At 39.1% G+C, this 26,471-nt stretch overlaps 1 protein-coding gene across 8 annotated transcripts in view; it reads left to right on the top strand.

Annotated features, from left to right (window-relative positions):
- Window positions 1-26,471, top strand: part of GAS2 (growth arrest specific 2) — a 161,039-nt gene that overhangs the window by 41,735 nt on the left and 92,833 nt on the right. For all 8 annotated transcript variants that reach the window (XM_038407865.2, XM_043516674.1, XM_043516676.1 and 5 more), the window contains one exon: window positions 17,106-17,230. In XM_038407865.2, coding sequence (XP_038263793.1) covers window positions 17,106-17,230 — 125 coding nt within the window. The remainder of the gene's footprint in view (window positions 1-17,105; window positions 17,231-26,471) is intronic.

The raw sequence follows: 26,471 nt of genomic DNA, 5'->3' as shown, positions 1-26,471 counted from the left end.
GCCCTAAGCGAGAGCAAAGGCAGATCTCTATAGGGCACAGGACTCACTGGAGAGAGAGATTAGAATTTATGAGTCACGAAAATGTCTCCTGTTTCGACTCTGTTCAGGGAAACAGGACTTTGTGTATATTCCTTGTTGTAAATAAACAAGCTCACACCAAAGAAGTATTTGAATCATATAATCTGTTTCTCCTCCTCACTGAAAAATCTTGGCAAGGCTTCAACTGTTAGCTAACTCTTTAGGCCCAAAAGGGGCAACCGTATTTTAGTAGTTGTGATAGTAAGCACTGTAAGGATAAGTTATAACTTCCATTCTAGCCTCTGTTCTTCAGTTGGTTATAAGTTGCCTTTTGGGTTCATGTTCCATGCTTGATCCATTAGTTCAGATATGATCTTTTGGGGACAGACATTTCAGCAAAATCAGTTCAGCTGTTTTAGAGATATAAAAGAACAAAAAAAATACACAATTCTGATATATTCAAATCAAAACTCAAAAATGGATAAAATGAGAAACTTCAAGTTTAGCTTGTTTTAGTATTCCTCAGTGAAACTCAAATCAGTTCAGTTCTGGAGAAAATCATGTAAGCAGTTTTAAAACTGAATATTTAAAATTGATAATTCCATGCATGCACACTAGAACGCTTCCATTCATTTATTTTTGCATGTGGTTAGAGAGACAAAGATAAATATTTTAAAGACATTTAAATGTCTTATAACTTGAAAGGCTGTAAGTATACAGTATTCAAAACATTTGCATCATCTTAAGGTCAGACAGAAGAATATAGTGGTAGCATAGAGAAATCAGTTAAGGAATGCTCTGGATATTGTTCTTGGTTTTGTACAGTAACTACTACTACATATTATCTAAGCATTTACCTCAAAAACCTCAAAACCTATTTGGCTCAGCATAGCAGTTAGAAAATACAAGTTAAGGAGATTGTAAGCTCACCGAGGCAGGGACTGTCTTTTTGTTCTCTGTTTGTGCTAGGCACTGTATGTTGGTTCTGCTCCACAACCGAAGCTTATAATACAAAAAAATCATTTGAGATCATCTAAAGGGAGAATTTGGATCTCAGTTTTTAACTATGATTCAGTTTTGAGCCTTTTGCTCTCCATTTTGGTTCATAAATTATACCTTATGTGACACAGGTTATATTTTAGTTTAGAGCACAAGAGCAAACTATCTTACTGCATAGGACAGATAGGAAGTATGGAAAGAGACCACGTTGGCTTAACCAGGAGATCACCAATGATGTGAAACTCAAAAAAGAGTCCTACGCAAAGTGGAAACTAAGTCAAATTACAAAGGATGAATGTAAACAACCAACACAAGCATGTAGGGACAAAATTAGAAAGGCCAAGGCACAAAACAAGATTAAACCAGCAGAGATATAAAGTGTAACAAGAAAACATTCTACAAATACATTAGAAGAAGAGGAAGACCAAGGGCAGGGTAGGCCCATTACTCATTGAGGGATAAAAGACAATAACAAAAAATGTGGAAATGGCAAATGTTAAATGATTTTTTGTTGTTTCAGTTTTCACCAAAACGTTTAGTAGCAGCTAACATAATGACGCCAGTGAAAATGAGGTAGCATCTGAGGCTAAAATAGGGAAAGAACAAGTTAAAAAATACATAGACAAGTTAGATGTCTTCAAGTCGGCACTGTCAGATGAAATACATCCTAGACTACTCATGGAGCTGGCTGACAAGATATCTGACCCCTTAGTGATCGTAGTAGGAAGAGGGCCTGAAACATAAGATCATGTATCAGAGGCCTGGTATGAAGCCTAGGCTAAAGTAGTTAAAACCTTGCTGACATAAAGCAAAGTTAAGTTGTGAGCAAGAAGCAGGCCCTGCTCACAGAATTTGGCATGCATAGGGTTGATATTGTAAAAACATATATTCCTAAGATGTGCTAGGCACAAAACACTCAGGAAAGCACATTCTAGAAGGGTGGTATCAGAACACCCCGATAAACACATTCCCCAAAGAACACAGGAACATGCTGACCCATCTTAAGGATAACTATAGATCAGTGGCGGGCAAACTGTGGCCCGCAGGCTGCATGTGGCCCGTCAGGTTAATCCACTGGCAGGCCACCAGACAGTTTGTTTACATTTGCATGGCTGCTCAGAGTGGTCGTGGTTTGCCATTCCCGACCAATGGGAGCTGCGGGAAATGATTTCCCACCAGTGATATAGGTGTTTTGATTGAACCTACAGGAACCAGGCAATGGGTGGCACCCTAATACGTCGGAGGGTGATACATAACTTGTTTGTATTGGTGTATAAAGCTTATGCTCTAATAAATTTGTTAGTCTCTAAGGTGTCACAAGTACTCCTTTTCTTTTTGCGAATACAGACTAACACGGCTGCTACTCTGAAACATCTCAGAGGGAGTGTCTTTGCCCAGCCGAGGCATACATGTGTTAGTGTAACTGTAGACATTGATTCAGGGAGCTAGGACCGTGCTTTGCTGACAATAAACCTGACTAAGCACTTCGCACCTTAATGGATTTTGTGGTCATTGGGCAGTTTGCTTGAGATCTGCTGTGCCAGCTATCTGCGCAGAGCTGGGACAACACAAAGGGAGAACACACATGCAGTCAGCTTAAGTTCTGACTTAGTGGATAATGGAGCAAATAATCAAGCAATCAGTTTGCAAACATCTAGAAAATAATAAGGTGATAAGTAACAGCATGGATTTGTCAAGAACAAAATCATGTTAAACTAACATACTAGCTTTCTTTGACAGGGTAACAAGCCTTGTGGATAGAGCGGAGGTGGTAGATGTGGTATGTCTTGACTTTAGTAATGCTTTTGATAATGTCTTGCATGACCTTCTTATAAACAAACTAGAGAAATACAACCTAGATGGAGTTATTGTAAGGAGGGTGCACAACTGGTTGGAAAACCGTTCCCAGAGAGTATTTATCAGTGGTTCACAGTCAAGCTGGAAGGTCCTGCAGGGATTGGTCCAGTTCTGTTCAATATCTTCATCAGTGATTTAGATAGGGGCACAGAGAGTACACTTATAAAGTTTTCAGATGATACTAAGATGGGAAGATTTGCATGTGCTTTGGAGGATAGGATTAAATTCAAAATGATCTGAGCAAACTGGAGAAATGCCAAGTACTCCATTTAGGAAGGAACAATCAATTGCACACACACAAAATGGGAAATGACTGCCTAGGAAGGATTACTGTGGAAAAGGATATGGGGATTATAGTGGATCACAAACTAAATATGAGTCAAGAGTGTAACACTATTGCAGAAAAAGCAAACATCATTCTGGGATGTATTAGCAGCAGTGTTGTAAGCAAGTCATAGGAAGCAATTCTTCCCCTCTACTCTGCATTAATAAGATCTCAACTGGATATTATGTCCAGTTCTGGGTGCCACATTTCAGGAAAGATGTGGACAAATTGGAGAAAGTCCAGAGAACAACAACAAACATGATAAAGGTCTAGAAAACATGACTATGAGGAAAGATTGAAAAAACTGTGTTTGTTTAGGCTGGAGAAGAGAAGACTGAAGGGGGACATGATAACAGTTTTTATGTACATAAAGGAGGAGGGTGAAACATTGTTCTCATTAACTTCTGAGGATAGGACAAAAAGCAAGGGGCTTACATTGCAGCAAGGGATGTTTAGATAGGATATAGGAAAGACTCCTTAACTGTCAAGGTAGTTAAGCACTGGAAAAGTTACCTAGGGAGATTGTGGAATCTCTGTCATGGGAGGTTTTTAAGAACAGGTTAGAAATAAAACCTTTCAGGAATGATCTAGTTGTTACATAATACTGCTTTGCGTGCAGGAGATTGGACAAGCAACCTCTCGAGGTCCCTTCCAGTCCTACACTTCTATGAGTCTATGATTTGAACCTTCTCAGGGATAATTTCACATAAACCACTGTACGTGTATGGTGCTTTTCAAATGAACATCTTAAAGGCTTTTATAAAAATTCACCTCACAATATTACCTGCAAAGAAGGTAAATATCATTGTTAGAAGAAATGTTGTGCATTTGTTAATAGTTAATAGAGAAGATGTCAGTACATGGTCTTCAAGAATATGCAGCATAGTTTCTGTGTTTTATAGGAACAATAACATTTCTTCTTGTTCTGCTTTCTAATTGTCTGTTGTGTAACTTTTTACAACAGTCTTAACACATTACACCAATTTTAGAGATGGGGATAGTGAGGCACAGCAAATTGAAATGTCTCAACAAGGTCACAAAAGAAGGGACTGATTCTACAAGCCTTCTATGCACGGAACTCCCATTGAAGCTAATGGGCACTGTAAATATAGAATTGTCTAAGGCAGCCATAGAGGAGAGAATCTTGATGCCTAACCTCGCTTAACTACTAGACAGCTCTCCTTTTCTATTTTAATAACATTTAAAGTCACAGGAAGCTCTTCATGGTTTAAACATTGAGCACCTTGTCATAAATATAAAGGGAAGGGTAACCACCTTTCTGAATACAGTGCTATAAAATCCCTCCTGGCCAGAGGCAAAACCCTTTCATCCGTAAAGGGTTAAGAAGCTAAGATAGGTTTCAAAGTAGCAGCCGTGATAGTCTGTATTTGCAAAAAGAAAAGGAGTACTTGTGGCACCTTAGAGACTAACAAATTTATTTGAGCATAAGCTTTCGTGAAAGCTTATGCTCAAATAAATTTGTTAGTCTCTAAGGTGCCACAAGTACTCCTTTTCTTGAAGCTAAGATAACCTAGCTGGCACCTGACCCAAAATGACCAATGAGAGGCCAAGATACTTTCAATTCTGGAATGGGGAGAACAAAAGGTTGGTCTGTCTGTGTGATGCTTTTGCCAGAAACAGTTCAGGAATGCAGCCTTACAACTCCTGTAAAGTTAGTAAGTAATCTAGCTAGAAATGCATTAGATTTCCTTTTGTTTAACGGCTGATAAAATAAGCTGTGCTGGATCGAATGTATATTCCTGTTTTTGTGTCTTTTTGTAACTTTTAAGTTTTGAATCTGATTGCCCTGTAAGGTATTTACCATCCTGATTTTACAGAGGTGATTCTTTTACCTTTTCTTTAATTAAAATTCTTCTTTTAAGACCCGATTGATTTTTCGTTGTTCTTAAGATCCAAGTGTTTGGGTCTGTGTTCACCTGTACAAATTGGTGAGGATTCTTATCAAGCCTTTCCCAGGAAAGAGGGTGTAGGGCTTGGGGGGATATTTTGGTGGGAAGACATCTCCAAATGGGCTCTTTCCCTGTTCTTCGTTTAAAACGCTTGGTGGTAGCAGCATACGGTTCAAGGACAAGGCAAATTTTGTACCTTGGGGAAGTTTTTAACCTAAGCTGGCAAGAATAAGCTTAGGGGGTCTTTCATGCAGGTCCCCACATCTGTACCCTAGAGTTCAAAGTGGGGAAGAAACCTTGACAACCCTGCTTAAATATTAAACAAGAAAGTACTACTAATCACTAATGAAGCAAAATGGAAACTTGCTTACAGTCTGTAACACACAGGTCTAACACTGATAAGATCATGAATGAGGTCACTTTTCAGCAAGAAAGTGGCATCAGCAGGAGAGTCTGAAATGCCAAATATAGTTAAAAATCTTATTTTCAAATACATGTCAAATTACAACCCTTCACAGTTCCGTGCTAATTTAAACAAGTGCAGCTTTGTTTTAATTATTCAGCATACAATGTCCAGCGGTTTCATTCTCCCACTGTTTTTCACAAATGGATCCTCTCACTTATGCAAGTTTAGTTGCAAGGGAATTACCTCATATCTACACCAGACAGGAGACTTTCTCCATGTTTTTAAAAATAAGTTTCTTAACTGACTATGCATTGTTGTTTTGCTGAATCAAGACATGACTTTTGTTTCACCTAACTGTTGTTTATTAATTTACATTCCACAACACTTAAGCTGCACGACAGTCAGGCAGACAGGGAGTCAGACACACTTGCACTCACAGCAATACAGTAGAACCTCAGAGTTATGAACACCTCTGGAATGGTTCGTAACTCTGAACAAAACCTTCTGGTTCTTTCAAAAGTTTACAACTGAACATTGATTTAATACAGCTTTGAAACTATGCAGAAGAAAAATGCTGCTTTCCCTTTATTTTTTTAGTAGTTTGTGTTGAACACAGTACTGTACTCTATTTGCCTTTTTTTTCTTTTGGTCTCTGCTGCTGCCTGATTGTGTACTTCCAGTTCCAAATGAGGTGTGTGGTTAAGTGGTCAGTTTGTAACTCTGGTGTTCATAACTCTGAGGTTCTACTGTATAGAGTTTTACAAATAAATAAAATATCTTCTTTTGCCAAGAGTATTATCTGAATCTGTTTACTGAATGGGGGCAGGGGTATCTCTGGAGTTTCATTTGCAGAGGCAAATATAGCATACCCAACGTTAGTGATCATTGGGAATAAAGGTGACAGTCATTTTGCTTCTGGCTTCAATGATTTAAGCTCAGAATTACAAACTGAAAACCACAACAATGTACTGGCTGAGACTGTAAATGTAAGTAGAGGTTTTGACAGTAGATTCAGGAGAGCTGGGCAATGCAACTTAAATTTGTGATTTTAAATAGATGAGGAACTCAGAGAAGACTGAGATGTGTAGTGTTGCTGTGCATGGTGGGTTTTTGTTTTTTAATCAAAGTCATTCTTTGACAGCCTATCCCCATTAACTCTGAAGAGTTAAAACAATGTCCCTTTGATTTGATTCAGCATGAAGAATAACATGAATAACTTGGCTAGGCAGCAGTACTACAGAGATGGATCTGGGGTTATAAACTGAATGAGTCAATAATGCAATGCAGTTGCAAAAAAGGCAAATGTCATTCTGGGATGCATTAACAGGGGTGTCCTGTATAAGGCACTGGATGTAATTGTTTTACACTGGTGAGCCTCAGCTGGAGTTCTATGCCCAGTATTTGGCACAACACTTCAAGAAAGATGTGGACAAATAAGAGAGAATGCAGAGGAGAACACCAAAAATAAGAGATTTAGAAAATGACCTATGAAGAAAGATTGAAAGAATTGGGCATGTTAAGTCTAGAGAAAGGAAGGCTGAGGGGCAACATCAGTCTTCAAATCATGATAAGTGCTGTTGTGGTGAGGACCGTAATCAATTGTCCTCCACGGCCAGTGGGTGTAAGTCAAGAAGTAATTAGTTTAATTACAGCAAAGGAGATTTAGCTTAGATATTAGGAAAAACTTTCTACTTATAAGGACAGTTCAGCACTGGAACAGATGACCTAAGCAGGCTGTGGAATCCCCACCATTGGAGATTTTTTAAGAACAGGCTTAGATACAGAGATGGTCCAGTTATACTTAGTCCTGCCCCAGTGTGGGGGATGAACTAGATGATCTCTTAATGATCTAAAAAAAATATATATTTTTTATTTTAAAATTATCTTCAAGGAGATCCTAGTAGTTTAAGCACATGTTCTGCTGATTATCTATGACACCAGGGGTGGCCAACCTGTGGCTCCGGAGCCACATGTGGCTCTTCAGAAGTTAATATAGGCATCAACTCCGGGGCTGGAGCTACAGGTGCCAACTTTCCAATGTGCCAGGGGGTGCCTACTGCTCAACCCCTGGCTCTGCCACAGGCCCTGCTCCCACTCCACCCCTTCCCGCCCCCTCGCCTCAGCCTGCCATGCCCTCACTCTCCCCCCAGAGCGTCCTGCATGCCACGAAACAGCTGATTAGGAGATGCGGAGAGGTGCTGATTGGCGGAGCTGCTGATGGGTGGGAGGTGCTGGGAGCGGGGTGGGGGAGCTGATGGGGGGGCTACTGATGTATTACTGCGGCTCTTTGGCAATGTACATTGGTAAATTCTGGCTCCTTCTCAGGCTCAGATTGGCCCCCCTGTGTGACACTATCTCAGTGGAGTGCACTTCTCAGAGTTCCTCAAAGGACTATTTCTGACAACTGCAGAGTCTATATACATGTGGCTGCATTTCATTAGGCATGCGTACATACAAAGGCAGAACAAGAAATAAAAGGAAGTGCCAAATTCCTAAAATCAGTAATTCAGGTTGTTTAAACAATCACTCTCTCTGAGTTCTCAGATTGCCTCATATTGGGGAAGGTGTCATAATTGGACTTTTGCTTGAGTGGGGACTACAACATTTGTACCTTTTATTTTGAAAATATTTTTAGCTCTGACATGCATGTATACTCTCAGCTCTTTGTGTTTATTTATTTATTTTTTATTTAGTGGCTTTTACATTTACTCCTTTATATTGTTTTCTCTTAATAGAGATTCCACTCCCTGTTTCCCTTCTTTATAATTATCATTCTGTACACTACAATAAGGGCAATTTTTTTCCAGTGCTCAGAATCATGCTTTGGACCTTGTTTTCAAAAGAGCTTGTGTCTAGGTATCTAAATAAAAGCCCAATTTTCAGAAATAGTCAACACCCAATATTCCCATTGTGAAATTATGGGGTAGATTTTCAAAAGAGATCAGAACCCAGCATGGTTGTTCCAGTGGGAGCTGAGTTCTTTTGAAATGGGACTGCCATGTGCTTTAAGTTAAGCATGCACTTAAGTTCTTTGCTGAAGAAGGATTGGTCCCAGGTTCTCAAAAGTATTTAGGCGCCTAACTCCCATTGAAATAAATGGCTCCTAAATGTCTTTGAAGATCTGGGCCGTGGCCTCTGTACAATCACTGCCTTCTACACTGGACAGCTGGAAAAGATAGCATATTGCAGAGTCAGTGTGTAATGTCCTAAACAGGGATACTTCACTTATTTTACTCCCAAACTGGCTATAAGATAGCCTATATTCCAGCAGTTACTTAGGGCTGATCTCCACTACCAGGAAGATTGCCCCTGCTGCAACCGATGCAGCAGGGATTGAACTAGTGGGTCTAGTGAAGATCTGCTAAATTGATGGCAGAGTGCTCTCTGGTCGACCCCAGTACTCCAGCTCTCTGAGAACAGTAAGGGAGGTAGACCGGAGAGTGTCTCCTTTCGACCCAGTGCTGTGAAGACACTGCACTAAGTCAGCCTAAGCTACGTCAACTCCAGCTATGTTATTCACATAGCTGGAGTAGCATAATTTAGGTCAATTTACCTCTGTAGTGAAGACAAATCCTTAATCTCTTTTAAAGTGTAATGTCCATTGCCTTGTTACTCCTGACAGGAACTTCACTACCTTCTAATTCCCACTTCTTTTCAGGACTGGTTGAACCAGGCTGCCAAATCTGAAGCCACATAAAACCACAGATCAAATTTAATGTGCTAGGGCAAGTCCCAGGGCTTTTCAGGGACTCTTGAACAGTTGGCTTTGGTCCTTTTGCCCCACTTCTGAGTTTAATAATAATGAGGTCTACTGTATAAGGTGACCCCCCTTCTGAGCCCTGTCCAGTTTAGAGGTCACTGAAGCATTAGATTTAAGAGTATGGTTCAATTAGCTCTGTGGAGTAGGTGTTTTGAGTTTTTTAGCTTGAGAGTTTGTTGTAATGCTTATGAAGCACTCAGGAGCCAGGTTTGTCAGGGGAGGAAACTCAGCATATTTTTTCTACTTCACAAGCACTGAGCTTAGTCAGAGTTTCCTTGAACCTCTGGAAACTTCTGTTTCACACTGGGCATGCTCACATGCTTAACACAGGGATTAGCATAATCATGCCATACATTATTACATCATCTCATTAGCATACAGCTCTCATACAGAAATATGTCCTTTTTTTCCTTACTTCCTCCCTTTATCCCCTTTTTATGGATATTTAACTTTTAAATAGTTTTTTGCCTTCAATTATTTGTTAAGTCAGTTACATCTGTCTTACACAGACAACCTTGTGTGTCTTTTGTTGGTTTTCTCAAAGCACAGCTGCTAGTAGAGCTGGTTTAAAAGATTTCAAAATTTGCAAAGTTGATGAAAATTTTAATATTTCAAATTGTGATTGAAAAATGTTTTGATTAGCTCTAGCTGGTAACATGACTTTCATTTTAGGCTTCTTATACTTTTGCTTTAGCCAGGTGCTACTTGGACTTGTCATCCTTCGTGATGTTTGTGTCTAAACGGAACCTGATTTTCAGTAGTGCTGAGCATCTGCAGCTCCAGTCAGTTGGAAATGTAGGTATTCAACATATCTGAAAATCAAGCCATTGTTGGTTTTGGTGCCTCTAATAATTCTTCTGGCACTGACACAAATAGAGTCTTATTCTGTTGCATGTTCCTTGAGTTTTCACCTCTTTTCCTTCTGACCCAACATGCCTTTGGGATGTCTTAGGTATTTCATTTTAAGTAGACATTGATTATTTCTCTGCTGCTGACTTTTTGCAATATAAGATCACTGTCTCTTGTAGGAGTCAAAACTCTCATTGGCTTCCAGCTTTTATCATTTGCTCTAAAGTGAGTTAATCACCTTCTTGTCAACTTGAACAATGGTTTTGTATGCATGTTGTAAAATTGTTGTCTTTTTTGCTTTTCTTCCTGTTTTGTTTTTAAATCTGGTGTCTTTTTCAGTTTGAGCAAAAGAGATTTTGTGGGAAGTAAAATCCTTGTTCATCTGTGTGCACCTATATGCATCAGTACTGAGGAAGCCCATCCTTCTATTGGTGAATTTCGTAGGTTCAACAGGTCTCTATATGGATCACTATTGTCATGTATAGATGTCTTCAAGAGATTTTTCACTGTCTGAATAGTTCTCTTAGTAATCCCATGACGTCATTGCACAAATGGGTCTTAGAGAATTCTTAGAAGTCTGCACATGAAAACTGGGATCTCTTGACAGTAAGTTCAACTTGTAGTGTTATATGGTTGACATCCTGCAATGGGTAATTGCCATCTTGTGTTTCTTGTGTTTGCTAGTGAGTTTTAAAGTAATAATCAATTTACAATAGAGAAGCCTCTTTGCATATTAAAATAAGTCCTCCCTTACACTTTGCATTAGTACTTCTGGAATTTCCTGACCCTTCATCAGTTCTTTGTTTGTGTCTTTTTGAAATGGTTATATGTAACAAAATGTATTTCTGTGTCCGTTATCTGCCCACTATTCATGGAAAGGACAGTGTATCTCTTGTCTTTTGCTAACATTTTTCAACTCACAGATGACAGCTATGAATGTTAGTGAGTGTTCCCTGCCCCATCCAATGTAGAAGGAACAACCAGGCCTTTTCTATTTAGCAAAATGTTGCCTTCTTTATTAATTCATCCATAAATAGTCAATCTAGTCTTAGGGTACATCTATACTGCAATGTAATCCCAGGGTTAGTAGAACTGGAGTTATTAGACCTTGGGTTTGTTAACCTAGGGCTTGAGCATCTACACTGATTTGTAACCCTAGATTAGAAATTGTTGAACCCTGGGTCCCAACCTGGAACTCCAGCATCTACACTGCATTATATGGGCCTAACTCTGACCACATATATCCCAGACTTCCTAACACTCTCCCAAAACATGGCCATGTTAGCCCTTTGTTCATAGTGCAGTCTGACAAAACTTGACTGTCCATCAAAGTTGACTGTCCAGAGGACAACGAAGGTCAGCCCATGGAATTGTGGAATGCTTTTGATGGCTTCCCAGAGCATGGGTCCAGTGGGGCTGCTTTTACAATGCAAAGCAATAGGGCTTAAATCCTGGTCCCAGTTTGACTCAGGCTCAGACCCTCCAACCCTGTGGGGTCCTGGGACTCTGGGTCTTAGCACAATTTGTGTGTATATAGAAGAGGAGGTTAGGCTTGAGTTTGAGTTCGAACCCTGGGCTTACATTGCAATGTAGACATATCCTCAGTTACAAATGCTCTTTCTGAAGGTCATCCTTGGAAAACCGAGTTTATGGACCACTGGTCCTGAGTGTGTTTCAGTAAGAAATTCTGGTAGTTTTGAAGATACATCACTGAATTTTATATTCATTACTATTGCACTCAGGTGGTGGTAATCTGATTATTACCCAGCTAAGCACATTGATGTGATGTATATTCTACATGGAGATTGATCCACCTCTCCTACACTAATTTTGCATCAGCTCACTTGGATGGAGTTACTCCTGCTTTACCCAGGTGTGAATGAGTGGACAATTTAAAAAAACTTTAGAGCTTCAGCATTATATATTAGATTCTAGGTGATGATGAAGATAGAGGGCTCGGGCTTTGGCAGCAGTACTGGCTGCTTTCTGCTGCTCTGGTCCTATTGAGGCACTTGGAGATTTCACATATGTATCTATACCATCTGTTCTCAGCTCCCTGATGTAGGGGGGCATGTTGGGGGTAGGATAGGTGTGAAAAGTTGCAGGCCAAAGTGCTTGGACTTCAGTGGTCTCTAATTACTAGAGAAGTTCCTCCTGGTGTGCCTTAGAGGAGCCCTTACTTTGTTCCAGGTTATGCTGGGAGCAGAAATGGTCTTCAGCTGGCCCCAGAATTAGTTCTAGTGCAAAGCACAGCTCAGCCAGACCTGATGATCTGGTCCAAAATGTCTCAATTTACAAACCTTTAGTTTATGACATTATATTTAATTGTGTTTTAAAATGGTAATGATTGATAATCTTATTGTAAGTACATAGGCTAGAGTGACATTTTAAAACCTACTATAGCTGCCAGAGCACCTTGGCTCCCATGCTTTGACTGCTAAAGATTCTCAAAACTGAATTGCAAAACCTGATCCAGCATCAGCAGGATTTGGGGCCTGATCTAAATAACTCTTATTTATGTAAGAAGCTATCCTAATTCATGCAAAATGATCCTATTAAAATCAGTGGGATGACTGATTGCTATATTGAAGAAGACTTTATTTTCCTGTTTGCATGAGTCTAGCATTAGTTTTTATTATAGATTATGCTATTCCCATCCTATATACACATTGCAACTGCTTTCTTGTAATTATAGCTCTTTTAAAGATTTTTTTAATGGAGTTTAATGTTTATTCCATCCAAATATATGAAGCCATTTTTTGTTCTCAGGCTATGAACATAACTCTTATTTGAGTCAATACATTTCAACTGTTAAATATGTCATGTGTCTCTTTTAGCAAAGAAATGCCACCTTTTGGGGCCATAAAATACAGTGAATTGAAAGCTAACACCTAATATATTTTTCATTAAATACAGATGTTCAATGCAAAACTCATTCTTTTAGCATTCATAAAAGGCAGCAGAACTAAAATATTCCAGCTTAATATATAAAAATGCAATAATCAAACTGCTAATGTAATTGTATCGTTAACTGGCAAGAGAAGATAGAAAGCATTTTTCTGCATCTGTTTAAAAGGAATATATATTTTAAGCTTATTGCTTTAATCAGATTTATAAAAGTAGCCAAGAGAATAGCCAAATCCATAAATCATAGGATATCATAGGCATTTAAAATGAGGGTTATTTTACCTATATAGAAAATCCTAAAGAGTATGCATTTAAAACAATAAAACTTCAGTTATAGTTAAATATATTAATGTATGTATCTTACAGTAGAGTTCTATAATACTGCCTCTTAAAATAAAACAGCTTCTAATATGTCCATTCTTTAAATTAGCTTTCTGATAGTTTCAGCACCTTCGACCGAAGGGACAAAATGGAAAATATTTTTCATTATTAACAATAGAAAATGTAGGCCAACATAGTGGTGAAGGTATTAAGATGCTGGGACACTGACTTTTTTGTGTCTAGGGGCTATTAATTTAATTCCTGGCTCCAGAAGAGCTGCATGCACCACTAAAATAATGTCAGTTATGCAAAGGCTTCCATTGTGATGCAGTGCTGCTACTGCTCTTCTGCCACCTGCAGAAGTCATTATATACACTAGAGGCTACAATATGAAATATACAATGGAGAGAATCAGGGCTAAAAAATGAAGGGGAAAAAAGATTTTACGTCAAACAGATGTTCTTGAAAGAATAAATGTATCAGAAATAGCAAGTTTAACTTGAACCAGAAAAGTGAGTCTATTGTTGCATCTGAGAATCGCATGCTTTAAAGATCTTATTTTATTCCTCTCTGGTTTTAGCCTACAAAATGAAGAACACTGGGGACTGTTTTCCTTCAAGGTGTTACATTATTGTCAAAGTACCTAAAAGCTTTCCAACAATTTCAAAAGCATGGTCAGATAAATCCTACTGTAGTATCCTTTTGATTTTTGTGCTTTTGTAAATTAAAATTTGATTAAAATTGTTCTGGTTTGTATATTTTTGGACAAAAAAATTCAAAATGAAATTTCAAAAATGTGCTTTGTTTTAAAGGGGTAGAAAAAAAAGGAATTTATTTTAAAAAAAGGGAATGTGGTTCAAAACAAAACAACCCAACCTCTCTCTTTTCTCCCCTCTGTCCTTTTTTTTTTAATGGAAAGGTGAGACAGTTTTTTAAATGATTATTATTGTATGTACTGCATTGTATTATTGTGTGCAGTCAGAGATTTAGGGACAACTAGTGTATGGGACTAATAGCCATTGGTGGACCTATCCTCCATGAATTCATCTAATTCTTTTTTGAACCCAGTTATACTTTTGGCCTTCACACCAGCCCTGGCAACAAGTTCTAAAGGTTGACTATTCATTGTGTGAAGAACTTCCTTATATTTTAAACCTGCTGCCTATTAATTTCATTGGGTGCCCCCTGGTTCTTGTGTTATGTGAAGAGATAAATAACCCTTCCTTATTCATTTTCTGCACATCATCATCATTTTATAGACCATTATCATATCTCTCCTTACTCATCTCTTTTCTCAGCTGAAGAGTCCCAGTCTTTTTAACCTTTTCTCAGATGAAAGTTGTTCCAGACCCTTAATCATTTCTGTTGCCCTTCTCTGTACTTTTTCAAATTCTAAATATATCTTTTTTGAGTTGGGGAGACTAGAACTGCACTCTGTACTCAAGGTGTGGGCATACCATGGAATTATATAGTGGCATGATAGTTCTTGTCTTATTATGATTTCTAACATTTTTCTAGCTTTTTCAACGGTCATTGAACACTGAGCAGCTGTTTTCAGAGAACTATCCACAGTGACTCCAAGATCTCTTTCTTGAGTGGTAATAGCTAATTCAGACCCCATCATTTTGTATGTACAGTTGGGATTATGTTTTCCAATGTGCATTACTTTGCATTTATCAACATTGAATTTCATCTGCCATTTTCTTGCCCAGTCACTCAGGTTTGTGAGATCCCTTCATAAATCCACGTCTGACTGTGAAGAGTTAACTGTCTCAAGTAATTTAGTATTGTCTGCAAACTATGTCGCCTCACGGTCTATCCCTTTTTCCAGATAATTTATGAATATGTTGAACAGCCCAAGTCCCAGTACATTTCCTTGGGGGATGCCGCTATTTACCTCTCTCCGCTGTGAAAACTGACCATTTATCCCTTCCCTTTGTTTTCTGACTTTTAACCAGTTACTGATCGAAGAAAGATCCTTCACTCTTATTCTAGGACTGCATACTTTGCTTAAAAGTCATTGGTGAGGGCTCTTGTCAAAAAGCTTTTTGAAAGTCCATGTACACTATATCCATTGGATCACACTTGTCCACAAATTTGTTGAACCTCTCAAGGAATTCTAATATATTGGTGAGGCATGATTTCCCTGTACAAAAGCCATGTTGATCTTCCCCAACATATTGTGCTTACCTGTGTCTGATATATATATATATATATTTTTTACTAAAGCTCCAATTAATTTGCCTGGTACTGAAGTTCAGTTGCCTCATTTCTCCTCTATAGGAAGGCGTAGCAGAATTCAAGTTTTGTTTTTTATATAATTTTATTGGTAATACTGATCATTTTAAATCATTTTATTATTTTTATCTATTTCTAATTTTCACACTTGCAGGAAATTGGAGGGTATCAGAAAAATTATTTAATGAAAGAAGGCATTGAGATTCAAAATTTTTATAACAGTTAAAACAAAATTGTCAACTACACTTGTCAAAATATACAAATTAAGTATCCTTAAATCAAATTCTTAAGTTTTCAAGCAGCGTTTTCTTACTTTGATTATCTGTAAATTTCAATTACTATCAGTGGAAATATTTTTATCATTTTGTGTGTGTATAGTGAAATCCACGTTTGCTGACCCTGATAAAAGTCCTTCTAAGCCTATCTATAGCAGTGTTCTAAACTTGTTCCGCTGCTTGTCCAGGGAAAGACCCTGGCGGGCTGGGCCAGTTTGTTTACCTGCCGCGTTCGCAGGTTCGGCCAATCATGGCTCCCAATGGCCGCAGTTCGCTGCTCCATGCCAATGACAGCTGCTGGAAGCGGCGTGGGCCGAGGGATGTCCTGGCCGCTGATCTATAGGCTTGGCACCCTGGTTGGATTACATCTGCTATGATGCACCAGGATGTCCCGTCTTGGAGAGTGGAAGCAGTGTATCATGTGAGATATAGTGCACCAGGGAGCCAGCCTGTAGAGTTCAGTGGGCAAATGAGGCAACTAAACTTCAATCCTCATGAAGCAATGTGACAGCGTTACCAAAATCAAAATATTTTTGTTTATGGGCATTTAGTTTTTAGGCCAAATAAATTGGTAATTTTCCACGGAAAGTAGACACTCCTTTAATGAAAAAAATCATTTTGTTAAATTCAACTTTCCTTCAAAAACAATTTTGACAGAAGATTGTCAGCACCTTTCAGGATCAAACCCTAAATTAACAATGAAATAGAAATTAACCTCTCATCTCTAAATTTGGGGACTATTGGGAGTGAGGGTGAAGCTTGCAGTGTACTTGTTCTGAGGATAAATTTAAGACATTATGCTGCAGGGCTGTCAATCTGGCACCTTTATAATGTCACTAAAATAAAAAAGTGGTCCTGTATAGTCAGAAATGGTAAAATAAGATTAACAGAATCTGGCATATTAGTTGGACTCATTCTACAAAAATGTGTTGTTTGACAAGACGAATGTTTAACAATACCATCCCAAAGAAAACAGCAAATTATCCAACCAAAAAATGTATCCAAAAAATTGTGTCTCAGTGCCAGGAAAATAGCAGCAAGACTAAATGATAAAAACTCAGTGTAATGCGAGTTATTCAGTTAGGGCTTGTTGCTAAACCCATTGAAGTTAATGGAAAGACTCCCATTGACCTCAGTGGGTTTGGTTTATGGATTTTCCTTGCAAATCCAGTATTTACATTTCCTGTGTAGACACAGGCATCCTTTTTTTTTCCATGTTAATTTTCTTCTTGCATTTCAGGTAGGGAAATAACGGCAGAAACTTTTATGGAGAAGTTGGATAATGGTGCCCTGCTCTGTCGACTAGCTGAGACCCTACAAGAGAAATTTAAAGAAAACAGTTTTGATGCAAACAAACCTGGCAAAGTAAGTCTTAAATAACATGTTATCGCATATGTTATCAGCATTAGGGATCTGTAACTTCATGGATCTAATTGTATTTGAGAGTTTCAGAGGTTTTTGTTTGTGGAGGCTCTACCCCTCAGAACCTGCGACCACTACTCCACATAGAAAAAATGAGAAAATAAAACTCTAGTAAAATCAGTATACATTCCTCCAAATGCTGAGTGCTTTTTCATATATGCCAATTCTTTCACAAAAATGAGCTATTTTAGTAATCATGCAGGTATCCTCAACAATGTAGTGCACATTTCATTAGAGGCTCTGTTGCAGCAGCACTTCAGTGAACAGCCTGGAATCCGCAGAAGAGCAGCAAATGTTGCTTTGAAATGTGTTCTTAAATGGACTGCCTCAAAGACCACTGGGGACAATGAAAGTCTTTCTATTTGCTTCAGTAAACTTTTGATCAGCCCTAAAGTCTGCTTCTGCTCTTCAAAGTAACATCGTAAAAATGGCATAGTGGAATTTCATGTTCATTGTCTTTCAGTAAGTTCCCTATCAAATGAACGCAGTGTACAAGTAAAAAAAGATGGTTTTTCTAACCGCCAGTCCTGAAAACAAAGCCTGAGCTCTCAGAGTCAAGCTTGGCTCTTTCCATCTTACACATCTTCACCGGTAATAATTTTGGTAACATCTGCCATACATTCAATTAGAGCTGGGCTGCAGGAATGGCTGCAGTTGCTGTTACAGGCCATCTGTGATCACTGTAGCACTTGCTCTGCCTGAAGTCAGGCAGCCATGTGGCCTGTCTGTCTCCCCATGCTGAATCACTGTAGGGAATGAGCTGCCAAGAGGAGAAGAAGGCAGTCATAGGGCAGAGGTGAGGGGCCTAGTTCTAGCACCAGTATCCCCAACATCCTACCAGAGTCACCTATCCCAATGTCTGGCTTTCTCCCTCTGAATACAGCCAACTCCCCTAAGCCTTCAGATTATGTCTAAACAGGCTTTCCTAGCCCCTCCCCCTCCAAAAGTGGACACCCAGTCCTCTCTGAGAATCCAAGTTTTCCCTGCTTCCTCTTCTTTAGCAATTCCAGACTCCCTCCAGCAACCTTAGTTTGTTTGACACCCATCCATCTCCAGACTCCGTCTGGCACTTACGTGCCATCTATCCTAGCAGCTCCTCAGAGTCACTCCCACCTACACTAGCCACAAGCTGCCAGATTTTCTGCAGTTCCTGTCCTTCACTTGCCACTGACTGAGGCAGGATGTGTTGACCATAAGTTAAAGTTTATGGTCATATGCAGATGTTTGTACATATGCAAAACTCACAAACACAAGTCAAAGAAATTGGTGCCGTGATAAATGATGACAGGTCAGGACTACAGAGCAATCTAGATCTCATCTCTTGAACAAACATGCATTATTACAGCTAAATGCAAAGCCATTTGTCTAGGAACCAAGAATGTAGGACTGTATTTTGGAAAGCAGTGACTCAGAAAAGGACTTAGGGGTCATGATAGATAAGTTAATCATGAGTTATCTGTGTGATGTGTTGGCTAAGAGAGCAAATATTAGGGTTGTGTGTATATAACCAATGGAATATCGAGTAGGAGGAGGGAGGTGTTATTTCCTCTCTATATAGCATTGGTAAGACCATTACTGGAATACTATCACGAGTTCTGTTGTCAACACTTTGAAAAGGATGTTGACAAATAGGCAAGGGTTCAGAAAAGTTCTATAGGAATGATCTGAGATCTTGAAAATATGCTTTACAATGAGAGGCTAAAGAATTTAACAAAGAGAAGGTTAAGAGTTCAGTTTATAAGTACTTGTATAAGGAAAAGATTTCTGATAGTAGACAACTCTTGAGTCTAGTAAAGGCATAACAAGATCCAATGGCTGGAAGCTGAAGCTAGATAAATTCAGACTAGAAATAAGGTGCACATTTTTTATAGTGGATGTAACTAACCTTTGGAGCTACATACTTTAGGATGTGGTAGATTTCCCATCACTTGAAGTCTTTAAATCAGGATCGGATTTCTTTGTAATACAAAGTTATGCCCTTGCTCAACCGGTACTTATGGGCTTGATGAAGAAACCATAATTCTATGGTCTGTGCTGTGCAAGAGATCACATTGGATGATTGGAGTGGTCTGTTCTGGCCTTAAAGTCTTCTAATCTCGATGCAGTTAGTTTATCATACAATTTGCATAAAATGTCACACCTGGGGCTGTGCAAAATTTGGCAGCTATGAGTTTTACTTAAGTTCTATCAATTATTAATCGCTGGGGGGGATCAAAAAATTGAAAATTTGAATTTTTTGACAAAAAAGACACTTTGTGGAAGTTTTTCCTATCCTGTGACCTCCTCTATTTACCACAGTTTGTTAGTTTATCGTATTAAAGAAGAAAGTTTAATGCAAGTTATGGTGGTCCACCTAAAATGTTGATGTAGAACTACCATTGATAGCTCTCCCTTATAGAGTTCTGCTGTCTCTTGGTGACCCAGAAAGTCAGTCATTTGCACAGGTTGGCATAAACTTTCAGAAGGGATGGACTGGATTACCTCTTGAGGTCCATTCTTGCCCTACATTTCTATGATTCTATGTATACTTTCTCCTCCCCCTCCTACTTTCTATATAGTCTATTGAGGAATTTGATAGGCAGATGAGACAGATTTTTGAATCAAAATGGATTAGCCAGTAGTTACAATTTAACAAATATTTTATTAAATCAACACCTCGAGCAATGCAATTCTGCTGGACACTTACACTTTGGTTTTCTGTATCATCACATTATCACATACCTTTGTTATCTGATGTTGCTTGGAGAGAGAGATGATGTTAGCAAGGGCCACCTCCTCAGATCTTGTGACATTCTGGGCTTACACTAACATCAGGTGAGAATCTGGCCCTAAAAGAGCCAAAATTCACTGAACTCACTCTTTGGAGTAAGCATGGCAGCAGGTAAAGAATAGGACAATTAGAATTTTGGCAATCTGTTATACTGTAATTATTCAGATTTATAGGTCATTTTCTTTGTCAGTCTGGTATAATCAATTGAAATAACATAGAAAAATCTCAGTCCAAAGCTATTTCTCAATGTATATTTCATATTTGGAATAATAAGAATTCAGAGAAATGACAGTGTAATGGCTGTGTGTCATTACAAACTAGTAGGGGTCTGTTTATCCTTTCATATTGTAATTCCCTAAGGTAGCAGACCTAGGCAGTAGACTTCATAACTGGAAAGTTTGACTCTTGGTGCCAAGGAAATTTATATGAGAATCATAGTGTATGAAATTTAGCATAGTAAGAATTCTACAATAACTCTGGAATATGGGTATGTACATTAGGTCGTTACTCAGTGCATAGGAATAAAGAAACATAACGGGCTTTTACCCAGCCGCCCCCTCGAAGATGACATTTTTGGCAGCTGGCTCTATTAGACACTCCAGCTTCTATTAAAATAGAGAAATCACTTAGATCCTTTTTTAAAAAAAAATAGAAGCTGACTGATATAAAAGGAATGGCAGCCAGAATAACTGGCTTGGAGGCAGCAGCCAGGCCAAAGCTGAGTGTGGGGGAGGCAGACAGTGTAGGGTGAGACCAGGAGAGACAGATAATGGGAAAATCCCACAAGGTACTGCCATAATCCTAAAGACCAGAGGGAATTTAAACTACCTCCAAGCGTGGAGCTCTCCCTTCTCTGTGAGCTGCTTCTCAACTGGCAATTCAGGCTCCATAAAATACTTTGGGTTTAATTCATTTTTACAAGTTTAAGGAAAAAGATACATCCTGTTACCTCAGGTGTATGTTGCTAATTCCTAGGCCCTTCTAAAAGTCTTTTAGTTGTCTGCCTTAGGTGTCATGTCCAGTAACACATCTAGGAATGCATTAAAATGGATAATGCACACACTGAATCACTGAAGGAAGTTATTGCTCATTTGTTCATTGGAATTGCATAGAGCCTGAGTAATGCTTTACATAAGCAGTACCACTGATCCAGTGGAACTATTCCTACTGCAAGGTAGTATCACAGTCTGGCCCTTTTAGTTATAGGAGAGTAAAAATATCCAGGAGGATTGGGCAGTTTGGGGAATACCACTTTGATGGGATTGTTCCCCTCCCTTTTCCTCAACTGCTTAGGAGTCCCACAGGAATTGGTCTTTGGAGTGGGGGAGTACAAGAATTAGGAGGGAGTTAACCAATGGCAGAGCTGTTTCTACAGCAGCATTCTCTCTCCAAACCTAAAGGACCCTGATAGCATTAATTAAATTGCTCCCCCCTCTGTGAAGTAGAAGCATCCCTGTGGTATTAGGATACTTCCAGAAGAAGCAGTGGGCTGGAAATTCCCTGGTTGAACAAAAAACTGGAAAGGGAAGTGGGGAGCCGAAACCAGCATGAAAGTATAGGCTCATGCATTGGGTCTTGAGGGATCCCTGGTTTCTGGGGCTGAATTCTCTGATACTTCCGCAGGCAAGCACAGCAAAATGCTGCTTCCCTGAGGGACAAATTTGAAATAAATTCTCTGAGGTCAAATACAGTTTCATGTCCCTTATGCATACGGGGTCGAATTTTCAAAAATGTGTACATATTTAGGGGGCTAATTCCTTAGCCCCATAGATTTAGGCTGATCATTATTCAGGGACAGATTTTCCAGGTATTTAGTTACATAAGATTCAGAAAAGCAACAACTGGGATTTTTGAAAGCACCCATTTTTAATTAGGTACCTATGTGCTCCTTAAAATCCTACTTAGTGCCTTTGTATGTCTTTATGCATCTAAATATCTTTGAAAATCGGCCTGTAGGGACTTTTGAAATTCTGTTCATGTTACATATTGATTAGAGGTCTGATCCTACACTGCTGAATCAGTTAAAACTCCTCCTGCCATTAATGGGAACTTTGTCTGCACATGCACTGCTGGAGACCCTGGAGGGCAGTCAGTGTAGAATGCATTCTGCAAGAGAAGCTGCATTTTTCTTTCAGAAGCATAATGTTTGCAATATCAAATGAGTCATAATCCCTGCAGGTTTAATAAACTGGCAGATATAGAGAATAGTGAAATCAATAATGCCAGAGACTTGTACAGTAAGTAAATGTCTGAAACTACCCATGTTGCAGCTAATGGACTTGCTGCCCAGAAACTTCTTATTACAACAAATGCAATTCAATAAAGTGATTCATGTTGCAGGATGCCATTTGTAATTTTCTCCCACTGGCTTAGATTTCATCTCCTAAATCTCCAGGCAATATTTTACTTTTCCTGACAGATAGTTAATTTGAGAATTTCACAGCTGTACAAACAAATTTAAAGCATCAAGGCATGTGTGGTATGCACTGAGCGCACATTTGCTAGGAATGATTTAAGTAACTTGTAAGATTTTAAAGTAAGCTCAAATAAAATGTGTTAATAGTTATCAGTATTTTCATATACAAGATCATAATATTCTGCCCACAGTACTTAAGCTGGATGTATATTTATGCTGAATTATCATTGAATTCCATTAAGTCATAATGGTTGTGTGGCAAATAAAAGCAAATAAAACATTCAGTAGACATATTTTTCAGTCTCCAGAGGTTCATACAGACTCATTCTTGGTTTTTTTATGACCTCTCAGAAGGAAGTGTCTTAGCTCAGCTTGTCTTCAAATATTTTTTATATATATAAGCCTGAATCATGGGTCTGAATCCAAATCTCTTTCCTCCTGCCCCCTCCCGCGGCCCCAATTGGGAGAGTCTGCATCTTGGGCTTTGATTTGGGCCAGTAATGGAGGTATGCCTGAGCTTCATAGTGGGATAGATGGACTTTAGGATTTTTTACATGTGGTAAGGGGACTGGAGACAGCTTTCCAGTGTGTCTTCTTTGTCTAATAGCTAAGTTAAAATGACTATAGGATTTAGACTACATACGCAATGAATTCAGCTACTGTATTAATAGAGGAACAAATTTAGCATTTGGATGCAGACATATGCAGCTCCCATTGAGATTGTGTTCAGAATTTGACCCAAAGATAGTGATTACATTTGCAATCATTGTTCAGAGTCTGTATTTTCAGGATGTGTCTCTTCTTTGGTCCACACTGTCCATCCCTTAATCACATTGCAGATGTCTATAGTACTTTTTGCTCTTGTTCCAAGTCCAAAGCTTCCATTTGTGGCAATGGAAAATATATACAATGAATCAGATCCTCAGCAGGTGTAAATTGATGTAGCCACATTGATTTCAGTGGAGCTATGCTGATTTGCATCAGCTGAGGACCTGGCGCAGTGACTGCAGAGTATCCATGTTGAGCTTTACAGTGAAGATGAGAAGTGTACATTGAGAATTGGAGAAGAGTATTTTGCCATAAATAAACTCTCCCATGAGGATATATCTCATGTTAAAGAGTGTCTCTTGACAGCTTCAGAGAAGCTAAGCAATTGTCACTTGTAGAGCTCATATAGTGGTGAAAACTTGTAAAATTCAAAATCTCTGTTCTCCTTTAAAAAAAAATGTATTAAAGGGCATTGTGTGTCTGTGTGCAAATGGGGAAGGATGTTCTTATGGCTAAAGCACATGACTGGAAGGCTGGAGACCCAAGTTAGTTTCGAGCTCTGCTGTCGACTTGCTATTTGATCTTGGGCAAAACACTTAACATGTCTATGCTTCCTCTTCCCACATGTGAATTAGGAATAAAATGTATCCTGGATGATTGTTTTAAGGCTTAATTCATTAAGTTTGTAAAGTGCTTTGAGATTCTCAGATTGTATGTTCTATATGTTATGTATGGGTCTGGGCCCGAGTGGTTCAGGGACTCATTAGGTTGTTTCTTTTGGGAGGAGAAATTGATTACATGAGATGAATCAGGTCTTTTTTTGGCAATCCTGTTTATTTTAAAAAATGTACACAATGCCTGTTTCCCTGAACAAAGTAGAGACATTCAACAGGAGGTACTTTCCATCCAAGGCTCCCTTTCCAGATAGTCCTGTGCCCCAAGGAGTTCTTTCTCTGTTCCCTCCTACGGCCATGCTCACAATACTTCTCTCACTGGCTGCTGATTTTATTTTGCCTTCTGGCTACTTTCTGCCTGTTGCATGCATGTAGTGTTCTTGTAGCCATATTGGTCTGAAGATATTAGTGAGAGAAGGCAGGTGAGGGAATATTTTCTATTGGACCAACTTCTGGTTGTGAGAGAGACAAGCTTTCAAGCTTCAGAGAGCTTTGACCTGAGGAAGAGCTCTGTGTAACCTCAGAAGCTTGTCTCTCTCTCCAGCTTAAGATGGTCCAGTAAAAGATATTACCACACCCACCTTGTACACACAGCTATAACCAATCAATGCCACAGCTCCTTCCTTTGCAATCAGTCTGCAGGGAAATTTCTCAGTCCATATGGCTTAGCTGCTGATTTGGCCTTTCATGTGGTCTCATAATGCAAGCCACTGCTTGAGATGTCTCTAACTGTCTTGATCTATAATTTCTTCTGTTTAGCTGGAATGAAGGGTGGCTAGCACACCATGAGCTTTAGAAGGTCTGTCAATGACTATAGATGGGGGGATGCTATGACATTCTGGGGTGCAGTCCAGACCAGTGAGGGGTTGTGTCACCACCTGCCCTGCAAGCTGAGGTGTCTCACAATGCTTTGCTGCTGTGGTTCCTAACCTAGGCTCCTCACACAAAGCCAAACAGCATGCAGGCCACACTCAGAGTGACTTTGTATAGCCACAGCTCTAGTCCAGCAGCTCTGACCCCAGCAGCTTGTTAACAAACATCAGCCACACTCTGGCTTCCAACAGCCTTACTTATTACATTTAGGGTAACCCCAACGCACTGCCAGTCTCAGATTTTTCCCAAAAAACATATGTTCTGAAGTGTCCAGCCCTCTCGTGGACAGTCCAGATATACTAGGTCTGTCACCCCTCTAAAGGGATCAAGATTCAACAGTTTGGCACGTTAAATGGAGTTACTTATGCAGTTCACAACACAGGATTAGTTTTGATTAAAGAATAAAACAAGTTTGTTCACTTTCAAAGAAAGAGATTTTAAGTGAGCATAAGAAATGATGCATTAAAGTCAGAAACAGTTACAAGAAAAATTAAGATAAAATGCTTTCTAAACTTTACAAACTAGACTTGGCTCAAGGTGAAGTTTCTTATCATATTTCCAGTAATTTTGCTGACCAAACTCTCAGGCCAGGATCTGGTCCCAGTGGCTGGCTGTCTTGCCTTCTTAGGTGAAAAAAGACAGCTGGATAGGGAAAGAGAGCTTGGGGTGCTTTTGACCCTCATTTTTATATTTCAGTCACCCTTTGCAAAGCATTTTCATGAGAGTAATCCCTAGTTAAAGTTCTTTTTGGCTGAGAATAAGGACACATGGAGTCTGATGAAGGAGGGAGGCTTCATGCTGTTTCTTTTCACCTGTGTATGCTGAAATGCAAATTTTCTTTGTCTTCTTTCTTCCCCCTCTCACTGTTTGAAGACTCTGTTTACAGCTTATATTCAAATGGAGGTAAACACACATCCCTTTATTAAAGACAGGCCTGGTTGACCACTTCTACCTAATCAGGGCTAGGTGAGTTTGAACATGTGCCTTTAACATTATATGGGGGGGATTTCATAACTTTACATATAATGTTGCTATATACATTTCACCATGATATTATTGACCAGTGAATGATTGGTTTTCAAATGATACGTCACAAGGCTTATTTTGTACAAAGATTATTACAGTAATGTGTAGGGTGTGAATACAGGGGTTAATTTGGTCACTGGTGCACACATATATTCATAATGAAAAGGTTGGGCTCTTGGATTTGTGATATTGAAAATACTAGGTGGAACTAAATCAACTATTCTACCAGGAAGATCATTTATATCCTAATTAGCCAAATACAACCAAATGTTCAGAACTTCTTGAGATGACATTTCTTAGCAAAATATAGTACTACTGCATCAGAATGTTAGGGAATCTGGGATGCTGACTAACTGCTCAGGATTTGGTACATCTCCTTATGTTTCACTGAAATCAATGGGAGTCAGGACTGAGTAATGACTTTGAGGTTTGGCCAGTAATTATTTATATTAACAAAACTTCAGAAGCCAAAGCTGCATATTGCTAAGGGATTAGGACAGTGTTGGTGGGCACCAGGGTTATGTGGGCCATTGGAGAAGCATTAAATATTTCCATATCAGAATCAGGCATCTCAGGGGTGGAATGGCAAAAATCGGTGGGGTACTGCAATCCGTGTCTAGAATTGATACATGAAGGGCATATTAAGACATAGACATG

This window comes from Dermochelys coriacea, chromosome 6 (genome assembly GCF_009764565.3).
Source record: "Dermochelys coriacea isolate rDerCor1 chromosome 6, rDerCor1.pri.v4, whole genome shotgun sequence".
Taxonomy (NCBI): Eukaryota; Metazoa; Chordata; order Testudines; family Dermochelyidae; genus Dermochelys; species Dermochelys coriacea.
The sequence above is the reverse complement of the archived record's forward strand: the minus strand, read 5'-3'. Positions and strand labels throughout refer to the sequence as shown.